A 13384-nucleotide genomic window follows, 5' to 3' on the forward strand; every position below is an offset into this window, starting at 1 on the left:
CAATACAGCAATGAAGGGACATAATTAGGAACCCTTCCTATAATATTAAAGTCAAAATGAAGGCAGGCTCTAATGAATAATTGAATTATTTATGTATTGTGCACTTTAATCTAATTCTATAGTAACATTATTTTATTAATAAAACCAGTTCTTTTCACTGTATCACTTGACCTCTATGTAGTATAATTTGCCACTTCTTTGAAATTATTACTACACTCACCATAGTTAGGAAAATTCCAAACTCTGGATTTAAATCCACACAGTCCCCATCAGAAAAAATGAACTGCTTTTTTTTTTCTTTCCTTGCTGTTAAAATAATATAGATTTGTTGGGCTGCTACTGACAAGACAGGTAACTCAATTCGATTGAATTCATCAAAACATCCCCAAGATCCAGACTGTGCAAGACCTAAAACAGGGAAAGAAAAAAATATCATCTCTTGTCCTTCATGCATATTTGAATATCTGAACTAAATGACTTTTCCTGCAAGTAATTAAATCACACTAGTTTTATTTACTGCCCTATGGTCAAGCCCCATCTTCCTCCAATCCACCTGACTATTTCCATATCTGTCTGAATTAATATTAGTTGATTTATACACAATGCTTAAAAGTGAGCCAAGGTCTGAAAAAATTTTATGATCATTTTGGATATTTGGTAAATATTTTTTATAGATCATTCTGTGAATGTAGCCTTTTACTGCAGAGCACCATTCAATTATTTGCAAAAAGCTGTACTGTTAGTCTAAAAAAATTAAAAACAATTGACTCAGAACTACAAAACATTAGTCTTAAATGTCACCGAAAAAATCACTGTTTTGATTTTAACAATTTAAGTCCCCACTAAACAAGTTTCCCATAATAATACAATACATTAACAACATTCAAAGTGTGGATATGTCTGTGAAAGAAAGAGAGAAATCCAGAGAAAGAAAAAGAAATTAAAAGAGAAATCTAGAAGTACTATAATAATAAGAAGAGTACTTTTTGTACAGAATTATTTTCACAGTTGCCTAATTTCTGCTTGGAAAAGTAACATGTATGTATTAGCACTTAAGACAATTGTTTTTCCTTTCACAATGCTTTATAAGAAAGTTTCTAACAGCATTTTTTCCCAAATGATATTAAAGTACCAGCAAGCCATGTTTTTCTTTCATGCATGCCAAAAGCTTGTTATTTAATTATGAATCATTTATGCCAGTCATTCAGGGTTTATTTGTGTTGCACAGTTAAGGCTAAATCACTTTAAAGACATTCTGTCATGGATTTTGTCACTCAAAGATTTGCTAAAATTTTAATGACTTTCAAATGGGCAATGTTTATAAACCCACAGCTTTAGCCCCTTTTATGCCTCTTGCTTCCCTTCCCAATACATACAATACCATTACTCTGAAAAATGAGCTGACAGAAATCCCGTGAAGTTCAAGTCCCTTAGACCAGAATAACCCCGTGCAGCAGTACAAGCTTTGTGCGGAATGCATTGCAAAGCAGTTTGAAACTGCAGAAAACGAGCTGCTGGTCCGTTTAACAACTAATTAAGCATGAATCAGATCTGTGCCCTTGTAGCAAGGGAAGCCAGCTGCATACTGGGCAAGAGCCTAGCCTGCAGGGTGAGGCATATCAGCACTCGGGAGGGAGCAGCGGGAGCGCCATGCTCACTTACTTTGGGGTTTCCCAGTAGGGCAGAGACATGGATGCATTCACATGAGGGCACCCAGGGGGCTGTGATCCTGTCGGGGGCTGGAGGGAGGACAGGACACAGCGGGAGAGGTTGAGAGAACAGCATGTGTTGAGCCTGAAGAGAAAGCCTATTGCTGTTGACAGCTAGATAATAGGAGGCACTGAGAAGTTGGAGTCGGGCTTGTTTCAGAGGGGCAGAGGAAGAAGAGAAGACAATGGACAAGTGTTTCAACGTGGAAGAGTTCAAAGTGTTCCAAGCCAGAGGAAGTACAAAAAATGTGATGAGAATGATCAAAACACTTAAGCAGAGGCGTTGCAGAACGTCCATCCCTGGAGACAGCCAAAACCCAGCACAGTCAGGAACTAAGTGAGCACCCTGTTCTACCTGCACCTGTGGAAGTCTCTTCTATCCTACAGGAAGAAATCTTACCTTTGAAAATCCTGCCCAAACCTCTGAAGTCCATTTGATCAGAGCAATTAAAGACTACTACGTATTTCCCCAGAGCCTTTCCCATGTCTTTCGTCGTTTCTGTTTTACCAGTTCCAGCTGGTCCTGCTGGAGCTCCTCCCATGTTCATTCCCAAAGCTTGCGCTAAAGTTATATAGCACCTACAAATACAAATTTATGTTAATCTATTAAATTATATTCGAGATATAGATGCATACATATAAAATAAAGATCAAGTTATGCAATAGATTTTACAGCCCCTATGTTGAAATGCTACTTCTTTATAAAGCAATCCTATGGATTTTGACTCAAGAAGTTCAGAAAGGTAAAAGGCACAAAATACAACATTTAAACACTACTTATAAAATAAAAGAACCCAACAAATCAAACAAATAAGAAAAGAAACAAACCCTGGTGTTAACAAGCTAAAAAATCAATGCACATCCCATAAAGATATTTCTCATTAACTTTTCTGGCTGCTATAAAGAGCACATTCTGCTGAGGCATTCTGCTATGCCATCATATTTTGCAGCATACTAACCCATATACATTTAATTATGCTACCTGTGACTAAATCCTCAAGTGTGAAAGAATAAGGATATATGCGTGGCCCCTTCCCATGCTATGTGTAAGATAGTTACAATTCTATCTGTAGAAGAAATAGAATAGAACCCTAAGCTTTACTTCTTTTTTTTTTAAAGTTTAAAAAAAGTCTAGATTATATTTTTATTTATACTTGAATGAGTAATGCTAAAGGAATTAAACAATGGGGTATCTTCACTATCAAATCAACATAGTTTGAACACATTCTAAATGAAGTATTTCTGGTTTTAATCCATATTAAACAGAGACTTATAACTAACTGGTACCTCATTTTAGTTTGAATCACTGTAATTTATTATGCCCAACTTGCACTTCAGGAACTTTCTTGCTTTCTATACAATAAGGACCTCTGAAGTGTCAGGAAGGGTTTCTCTCTGTCATCCTGCTTCAACCAATTTTGGGGTAGACTTTAACAATTTTACATAAAAAATACTCAGTTCCTGAGGGCAATACAGTTCACTGCAGAAACCTACTGAGCTTTCTATATTGCCGTGACAGCAGCTCTACCTCTTCTGGAGAATAAAGGTATTTAAAAAGTGATAGAAGCACATATACCACACAGATATCAAAGTAAATTATTGTAGGTTGGAAGTTGTTTTTATTTCTTTAGGGGATCTTTTTGCAAGTGAAATATCTCTTGGTCTTCTATCTTCTCATTTGGTTTAAAGTGATATCTCAAGAAAGGATCAAAAGGAAAAATAATTTGGACAAGGAAGGAAGCAAAGACATTCCCAAAAGGAAAAAGGAAATACAGTTCTTCGTTAAGCCACGTTTGAAACAAAATGACCATTTACTTGCTTGGCTACAGAAGAAGTAAGGGAGTGCACACAGCTTTTTCTTAGATTTTCAAAGAAGCCAGAGAATCTTTACAGAATGGCTTATTACAAAATTTGAAATATTTGACTTAACCTTCTCTTCAGTATACTGCTAAACTATATGCTACTATATAACCTTAAAACAATGAATTTCTGTTATTAAATGTTCTTTTTAAACTGTGATAAAGGAATGATAAAGGAATTAGTAAGTGTACAGAGTAGTGAGTGTACAGGTAAGTAGTACCTTTTCTAAAAGCATATATTAAGCATATGTATGAGAATGCTTTCAGCCCACACAGGACTTAACTCAGATTGTATCTCTTTAGAGATAAATATTAAATAAACACCATAGATATTAAAAGTATTCCTTATCTATAATTGCTTTTCTAACCTGTCTGTAAGAGGTGTTATAACCAGACGATCAGTGCAACCCAGAAATTCATTTTGGTAAACAAAATCAACATCTGTGATTCCTACGATGACTTGATCATAATCCTCTTTATAGTAGAATCTTGACTGCTTTAACCACTCAAAATCAGTTGGTGATCTGATGTTCATTTTTACCTTAAAAGAAAGTAAAAGTATGTGTTATAACCGAGTACCTATAGTTACTGACTTTATCAACTGTGATAAAATGCTTATTTTTATGTTAATAATGAGTGATTACTCAGATTAAAGTTCCTGTGTAAGTAAACTTATATACAATAAACATGATATAACATGTTCAGATGTATGTTAAACTGATATTTAAAAACCTCCTGACCACTTAACCAAATCGTCCCAACATCTGTGTTATCAGATAAATCTGAAACTGCTTCAGTAGGGCAGTCACTTTCCAAGTGAGAAATGCAAGTAGCACGCTGCTAAATCCTCCAAACACGTTGCAACAAAGGGTGTGATGAGGGAAGGATGTGACTAAGGCAGAGAAGCAAATGCTGCATAATCTTAACAGCCTCTGGAAATATGTGAGGGACAGTGCTGAAGGATGCCATTCCCCAAAGAATGAAGGAACAGTAACAATTTAGCACAGTCTCAAAAGTTCAAGTGTAGGATTGCAACTATTTTAGTGGGTCTTTTGTTTGTGTGAGTTCTATGTAGTCTCCTTAGGAAGGTGCAGCCATGTGCCAACTGAGATTCTGTAAAGTCATGAGGAAATTATGTAGCAGTTACAACACCCTCAGCAGTCTTAACTTCTTATGTTATGCAATTAAGAGTAGTACAACTTCTTTTCAAAGAAAGGAAATACTTTGTTTTGTCTACCAAAAAAAACTCTATAGGAAGACATGGAAAATTTAAATGTTCTAGGAAAAGTGTAAACATTTGGCAAAAATACTTAGCTGACAGAACAAATTTTATTCTATTTTAAGCAAAATTATATTATTTTACTGTGATGAGATTATGGACATCTCTTACATATGAATACACATGTAACTGTAGCTACCACATATAAGAAAGAGTATTATGACAGAAAATGCATTTAGTTGTCAGAAATCAAAATCTATACCAAGTCATCAAAAATATCACGCTGATGCACGTGGATGGTAATAAGTGTTTCAAATTTCACTCTCTCAAACTTGGAAAGATCCAGTGTGGTCTGGCCAATCAATGTATTCAGAATATCCAGAAATCTAGCATTGGTTACATCCATGATTTTTTTGTCATCCTTAGCATTGCGTAGAGCTTCTTCTCCATCACGTGTCCACAATATTTGAACTCCTAGTAATCCAACCTAAAAATGTAACACATGAAAAATATACAAACTAATCACTTGTTGAACTTTAGCTGCGTGACAGAAGGCTTAGTTATAATAGGAACGATGAATCATGGTGTAGACAGTTCCAAAATATCACTACATCCAACATGACTCTATCCCACCAGGACACCTTGGCTGAATTAACAGGCTCTGCTGCACAACCTGCTGATAAAGATTTAAAATTTTTACAAAAATTTGTCACATAGTGAGATACTCTCAAACTAAGGACTAGTGTCATTTTCCCTTCTAATCCTTTAGAGGACTCCAGGAATACGTACCCAAACTGGCTCTGGGGGAAGAAGACCTTCTGACAATTTTCCATTGCCAATTTGTAACTAATTAAAGAACATTAAATTGCTGTGAATTTTCACTGACCATGGGATGGCTTGCCTTCTAACATTCTGTCATGCCCAGAGTAAAGCCTAGAGCACATTAAACTACAAGTTATTTTGCTTCTAAATAAATCTAAAGAGTTATAGGATGTTGTACATAAATTACTGTTTCAGATTGGTTTTGATTTACAACACCCACAACAAAAAATGACAGAAAATCTCTGTATTCTTTTATTACACACATTTTTATATTCACAAAGCACCAAGCCCTAAAAGTTTTACTAAACATCTCTTTCTACTTTTCTGGCTCCCTATAACTGTAGTTATTTCATGGTTACAAGTTTGTGTATTGGAAGATAGCCTCATGATTCTAAATGGTGAGCTATCATAGGTAGAGACTAAAAAAGATTAATTTTAGAACCACCAATTAGTCAAAGGAAAACAAAAAATAAATAACATTATATTAGGATGTGACTATTTCATGCTATCTAAAACAGCAGTTTCTGAGCCAGGAAAAAGACAGTTTGAAGAAAACATTTAATTTGTCAGCATTTTGCCCAACTCCTCTCTTCTGTGGCACAGCTTTTCTTTGTAAAAATTCCTAGGCCAAACCCTTCCAACACAAACAAATTTTTTGAACGTAAGAACTTTGCAAGGTGTGAGAAAAGATCTTTGCAGACAGCAGTAAAGCCACAGCAAAATGTCTGACACGAAACAAGACAGTCCTTATTTGTTTAAGGTAGGAAAATCTTTCAAATAAACACTGATGAGACAATACCCAATTACATAATAAATAGAGTTTTAGGAGATAATTCTATTAAATATTTAAATGCATTGATTTTTTTGAAAATAGCAACATGATAGCTAGTTTTAATATCCATAGGATTTTTTATTAAAAATTACACCCAGTACTGTACTAGTCAGCAAACTGGAGATTCAGAATTCATACAGAATGGGAAACAGTTCAATAATTTTAGCTGAAATTTATTAATTATCAGTAAGATGGAGGATTTTCTAGGATCTTTCAACATAGCCTTGTACTATGACTGCATTATCATAGTGATTAATATATGAACTATGAGATAAATCTTATAAATTATGAGATAAATAATCATAATCATAGCTCTTACAATCTTAAATTATGAGAGAAATCAATCTACACAATTGCAATTTTATTTGCAGCTCAAAGGGATAAAAAATCCATTACAGAAAATATAAACACTACTTTATATTCACCAAGAGAACTGAAAAAACTAAAAAAACTAAATTTAAAGCAGATGGCAAGAAAAATATGATGCTATATACTGAGTATCAAAGTGATTTAGGATTACCTTCTCCTGTCCAGATCCTTCCCCTTGTTTCCTCTATGAAAACTTGCTCATACAGGCAATCCCACGTGCTCTTTGCCTTCCACATGCCCCCAGACACACCCCAGACTGCAGACACATGTACACACCTCGCATTCTTACCTGTGCTGGGAATTGATTAAGAAAATTCAACAACTGATATCCTGGGTCACTAATTTGGTAAAATGCTGCCCTAATTATGCCATGCAACGACCTCTGCTGCATTTGCAATAAAGCCTTCAACCAAATTTCTACTGGTCCTTTTGCAAGCACTGGAGTGTCCAGCTGAAAAATAATGAAAGCAAATGTATAACATTGAACATATTTACCAACATCCTGTTCAAGAATGTGAGTTACTAGATAGTTACTAAATTCCTATTCATGACAGCTACATATTTTACTTCGTATCCAAGCAATTTATTTCATGAAGACATATTCTAGTCTTGTTAACAAAAATCTTGAAATATTTATTTGTAATTAACCATAATTCACCTTAATACATCTTATATGTTCATTAAATAAAATTATTTATCTATTAATGTTTCTAGAAAAAAAAAACAGATAATTACTGAAATCTTTTCTCCTTCTCTTGATATGACTGCCAGTATGCGATCGTAATCCTTTGGGTGAAACTCTACTTCATTTATGTTGTCAGATATGGAAGTCAGATGTGGCTGTAAGGATAATTCAGGAGTTATTCAATGTAAATATTTAGCATTAGCAAACAGAAAACTCCCCCTCAAATAAGGTTATCCTGCGAAATTCATCTGAACTTACAGAAGAATTTCCGGCCCCCTCTAGGTAGCAATTACAGAAATGGTTGTGTAGAATTTTATCTCTGTCTACTGTATTTTTACAGTTTGCAAAGCTGATCTAGCAGAGATACACTGGCTTATCTCAATCGACCTTCAGTAACAATACAGACTAGCTGGAAGAATTTTGCAATATGCAAAGCAGGAAAGCCTCACAGGGCCCTTTTATTAGTTCAGTTGGGAAAGAAACCCCCAGCAAATCACTTGATCAAACCATGTTCTAGTGGTCTGAATTCTGAAGATTGTTTTGAATTACAGGTATCCATTTCACATTTTTTAAAATAGTCGAGCGCAAGATACCAAATTTTTTTTCAAGCAAACTTTATAAAAAGAAAATATTTGCATCCCATTTTATTAAATGCCTCCCTTTATATTAATTCTTTTTATAAGTAGAAAAAAAATCATTAAAGTCATACCTGGATAGTATGAGAATCACTTGCTTGTCCAAGAATTTCAACAAGTGCAGGATCAGAAATGAAAAAGAATCTTGGAAACAGAAGTCTTTTCTTCTCTAAATATCTTTAAAATTGAACAAGATTTTTATTAAACCATTTCAGGTTGTAATTTTTTCTATATAGGGGTGTAAGTAATACATTTAATTCTTCATACAAATTATTTACAATGTAGTAAAGCAGTAAAAATCAAACAATTCATACCCTGTAAGTGATTTCTGACATACTTCCAACTGTTCATGTAAATAAGGGAGAAGTTGCTCCATAGTATCATCTCCAACACAGCAGGCAACTACATTTGAATTTTCATGAGCTCGTTGCATTATTTTTACCCACGATTTGTCAATATTCTGAAAACGCTTTGCTTCCTATATATAGAAAAACCAAAGCATAATCTGTTGAAAATTATTGCAAAGAAAGCTTTCAGTAAACAATATTAGGCAAGCATTGTAAAGTTTACCTGGGGTAACTCTTTTGCAATATCTCCTGCTACAAAAACAGCTTCAAGATAAATCCAGAGGTTCTGCACAATCAGCCATTCTTCAATTATGTGTGAAGAGCTGCTTAGTTTAGAAACCCAGCTCTGAATTTGCTTTTTAAATGCTGTATTGTATCTAAAAGTGGAGAGGAGCATAAACTATTTAATTGTAAATAAAGCTATTTTAAAATAAATACTTACAGTGGTGAAAAAACCACAAGCCCAGAACAAACTAACTCTTGTTTCACTTAGAACAAGAACAACATTTTGGAAAGATTTTAGCAACTTGATTATATTAAGGTATATTGAGATGAAAGTTGTTATAATTGAATATGCATTGAAATCTTACACATAAAGAGGTTTTTATTAGGCCTTTTAATAGTTTGTTTTATTTAAAAAATTATTTAATTCAAATTTACTGCTAATTGAGCTCAATAATAGTATTGTTGCTCTCACAGTGTATTTCTGAAAATGCCATACATGAACCATGGCAAGTACCTATTGGACATTAGAGAATCCAGAACCATTAAACTGTCCTCCATCAATATCATAATTTCTGCTGATTCAATCCCCTTCAGCAGTAACTCTCCTCTTGCTTTGAACTGTGAAAAGCTCAGATTCTGGGCAGCCCAGGTTTCAGCTACTTGTAACAGTTTGGCTTCTATATCCTTTTCCTTCATAGCAGATATGCATATATCCTGCAAAGAAAGGACCCCTTTTTTAGACTCTCCAGTCTTGTGAAATGAATTTCCTAATACTGTACCTCCAGTCATAGCATATTTAAAAAAGCAGATATCACACTAATAATGTTACTGACTCAAATTACTTGTATGGACACCTGAAAAAAAATCACTTTTGGAAATGGATGGATATGTATTTTCTGTGTCTTCACATGTTGTTATTTCTTTTTAAAAAAGATTTTTTTATCATGATTTTTGCAAGGCTGAGGACGGGCAGTGATTAGACTCATCACCAGATGAACTCTTACCACTTTTCAGTTCATAGAATCACAGAATCTAAAGAAAGTTTAAGTTGGAAAGGTCAAGTCCAACATTCTATTCAAATCACAGCTTAATTAAAAATTAGGCAAGTCAGCTTGGAATGCTTCCATATAAATCAAGTATAGATATAATAAGTTTTTGCATATGTATTTACCATATGAAAAATTGAAACTCCACTGAGTTTTCACAGGTTCTAGGGAGTGGGTTTTTTTTGAAGCTGTGTGGTTCAAAAGAATCCAGAATAATCAAAATATTATTTCTAAGACTATTTCTAATATTTCTAATATTTCTAATTATTTCTAATTATTTTTAATTATTTCTAATAATTAAAAAAATTTAATATTAAATATTCTTAAGAAGTTCTCATCTAAAATTTCTGATTTACTTACAGAACTATAAAGCAACAACAGAGGTAAAAAGTTAGGTGACTATGATCATTTAAAGTCTTGTTTGAGGATTTTTTCCTGCTTAAAAAGAGCTAAGAAAATCATTAAAAATAATGGCAGGAGGAATGTGAGGAGATTATCTACAAATAAGGGTCTAAAGATTCCAGCTGCTACCTCTACATTTTCTTACATAGGTAAGAACTTCTAAACAAAACACAGACTGTTTTAAACCAGTGTGGTCTGATTGAAAGTCAAGGACTTTAATGAAGTAATTATTTTTAAAGAGAGTAACCATTCTATAACCAATCACATTATTTTTGCTGACAATAGAAAAGGAACAAGGAGGGTAAAAACATATGTACCTACCTCAATATCTTCTTTATTTTCAAGAATTGGTGCTTCCATGATGTTTCGAAGGCAAAAGGTCTCAGATTCTACATCAAATGTATGTCCTGTTGTTTCAGAAATACGATCCCAGTGTCTCTGCTTCATAGCTTTGTCAGACATCATTTCCAGCAAAGAACAACACTCAATAAAATCCTCAATTCTTTTCTTGAGATCAGAAAATGCTTGCCAGTGGTGGAGGCCTTTAGGTAGTCTACGGCACCTGCGGTTCAATCAAAGAGATACAGTAGTAAATTTCCCTTTTGTCAAAATTACAATTGTTTAAACAAGAGTTTAAACAAGGAGATATGAAGTGGACTGTATTAAAGTCAACATTTCCTATATCAACTAGCCTACCTGTTTAGGAAAAACTAATACAAATGCCCTACTTAAAATCCATAGTATTTAATAGTCTCAAACACTGATATTTTTCCTGCAAATAATGGAAATAAAAAATACTGTAGTTTCTGTTAAAACATAATTATCTCTTGCTTATCATCAGAAACTCTTTATTGGAAAAGAAAAATCAAAGAAAAATATTGGTTAAATTAGTTGAATTTCACATATTAAATAATTGCACAAATATAATATTTACTTCAATTTAACAGACATGGCACTTACTAACATATCAATTTGGAGACAGACATGAAAATGAAATGAACATGACTGTCTCCTCCACTTTTGGTTTGCATATTTCTAGTGTGGAAAAAACCCTGAGAACCGTTAAATATAAATACCTACCTCTTTGACCACACTTTTAAAGAGCCAACACACCAAGAACCGAGCAGGTGACCTACCACAGGAATACCCTACTGCAAATGGGAACGTATATCCTTATCAGGAAAAACAATAAATCCATGGTTTTGCATCCTTTATCACTTATTTCTCTACCTCCCACTGATGTGATTTCATATTCACAGTAATCAGGAGCTATGCAGCAGCATGTGTGTGGCTTAGAGCTATGTCACTGCTGGGTGGCTGTCAGTATGCTCATGTTGATTATCTCCCCACTTGATGTCAAACTGGATGTTTAACACCTGCCTTCCCTTCTCTGAGGGTGAAAGAATTTTGTGCCTATTATTATTGGATGCAAAACTTAAAACCAATGGGCTAATCATCCCCGTTGAAGAACTTAGCTTTTACAAATAAAGTTTCAGTGCTCCTAACCTTTCGGCTGGTTTAGCTAATGAGACTGGCACTTTGACTGATCTTATGCCCTTCACTTATCAAAGCTACAGGTAAAAGGCTGTTTCACTACAAGTATGGTGTTAACTTGTTCCTTTTTGAATAATCTCATTGTTCACAACAAACCTTATTCATGGAGGTTTTGATAAATATATAAATGGCTTTGCTGAACTCACCTAAATCTTAATGCACTTAACATCTGTTACTATTAATACGCTAAACATACCTGGCTTGATAATCTGTAAGTTCATTAGTGATTTTTTCAATATCTATCTCTGTCCAAAGTATGTCATAGTAACCATCAATAGTGCTTATTACAGTATCATATAATCCATACAATTTCTGAAGCAAGCCTAACTCCTTCCTGGAAAAAAAGAAGCAATTATGCCAATAATTTCAATCAGCTTTCTAGACACCTCACAGTATTTAAATACATGATATAGGAAATAATAATACAAAAAATAGGGGTAGACAATTAGAGTCTTTTTTTTTAATGTAGAAAAGAATACTTCATCAAAAAATATCCACAGATATTTTTTGATAGGCAGATGGTTGGTGCTAAGGATCTAACATCCACATTAAACATATTTGGAGGAAGTTTTGGTTTTCCCTAGTTCTCAAAACCCCCATTAGTCCAAAAGAAACCTAGGTTATGTGCCCTGAGCTGGCTCTGCAGTGCAAAGCAGAGCAGGGCAGGTGGAAAAGAACTGTCAAATTGCTTAGGTGCACTCTCTGAATGTGAACTAAAACTCTGATCTAAAACCAGGCAGAAACAGTGAGATCCTCCTCTGGGGTGAATCATCACCAAACTATTGAAATGGTGGGAACAAAAACTTTAGAATCTGATCGTCATTTGTACATCTGCTCCAAAAATTCAGACTTTCAAATTTAGTTAAATTCTTCTTATATCACAATAGAATGATCTTTCCTTTCATTTCTTCTTCACTTTCTACCATATCTTAATATATATTTTTTTTAAATTTATATTTATGTCTAGAACAGGGCATATTGCTCCTTTATATAGTATTTCTACACAGTAAAACCATCTGGTATCATTCTATTGCAATAATAGATAAATAATTTTTTTCAAAATTTACAAACTCAACATTACCAAATTAGAATTAACAAATTCATTAAAACTTTATAAATTTTATTTATTTATTTATTTATTCAAGGCAATGGAAAACTTGTATACTGTAATATTTCTGCCTTTGGTGTAAGCCTAAGACTTTCTAACATACTTATGGCAATGGTATTTGCACAGTTACCTGACTCTGTATAAAATGTCATACTCTGTGACAGGCAATCCAAACAACCGTTCACCAGATGAGTACGTGATAAACTTTCTCCACAGCTCCTCAAAGTTAGCCTGATTGTGTTTCATACAGACAAAATGAAAATACAAGTTTTTTAGTTTTAACTTAAAATTGTCTAAAATATAATCATTAAACTGTTTCAAACTTTTATTAAGTCTATTAGAAGTATATGTAAAATATCTGAAAATATTTTTGATCTAAACCAGTATATGGCTTGAAGAAAAACACCAGAGTGCAAAATAACACAATTACTTTCAAAGTCTAACTGTTGTCCAAAAGAATATGATCACCACAGAAAAATGGAAAGAAGAATGATTTTCGCAAGTTGTATCGAAAGTACAGAGTATTCTCCTGGCAAAACAATAAACACAGCAAATTTAACCAGAATCACTCA

General features: G+C 33.8%; 1 protein-coding gene across 1 annotated transcript in view; it reads right to left on the bottom strand.

Moving 5' to 3' along the window:
• The window catches only part of DNAH8 (dynein axonemal heavy chain 8), a 114255-nt gene that overhangs the window by 58897 nt on the left and 41974 nt on the right, over nucleotides 1-13384 (bottom strand). Inside the window, exons 31-43 of the mRNA XM_074538596.1 lie at nucleotides 12943-13043; nucleotides 11901-12038; nucleotides 10472-10712; nucleotides 9217-9416; nucleotides 8701-8854; nucleotides 8445-8608; nucleotides 8205-8307; nucleotides 7546-7650; nucleotides 7100-7261; nucleotides 5050-5274; nucleotides 3937-4109; nucleotides 2110-2288; nucleotides 221-408 (exon numbers count right to left, since the gene is read on the bottom strand). Coding sequence (XP_074394697.1) covers nucleotides 221-408; nucleotides 2110-2288; nucleotides 3937-4109; nucleotides 5050-5274; nucleotides 7100-7261; nucleotides 7546-7650; nucleotides 8205-8307; nucleotides 8445-8608; nucleotides 8701-8854; nucleotides 9217-9416; nucleotides 10472-10712; nucleotides 11901-12038; nucleotides 12943-13043 — 2133 coding nt within the window. The remainder of the gene's footprint in view (nucleotides 1-220; nucleotides 409-2109; nucleotides 2289-3936; nucleotides 4110-5049; nucleotides 5275-7099; nucleotides 7262-7545; nucleotides 7651-8204; nucleotides 8308-8444; nucleotides 8609-8700; nucleotides 8855-9216; nucleotides 9417-10471; nucleotides 10713-11900; nucleotides 12039-12942; nucleotides 13044-13384) is intronic.

This window comes from Zonotrichia albicollis, chromosome 3, assembly GCF_047830755.1.
Source record: "Zonotrichia albicollis isolate bZonAlb1 chromosome 3, bZonAlb1.hap1, whole genome shotgun sequence".
NCBI lineage: Eukaryota > Metazoa > Chordata > Aves > Passeriformes > Passerellidae > Zonotrichia > Zonotrichia albicollis.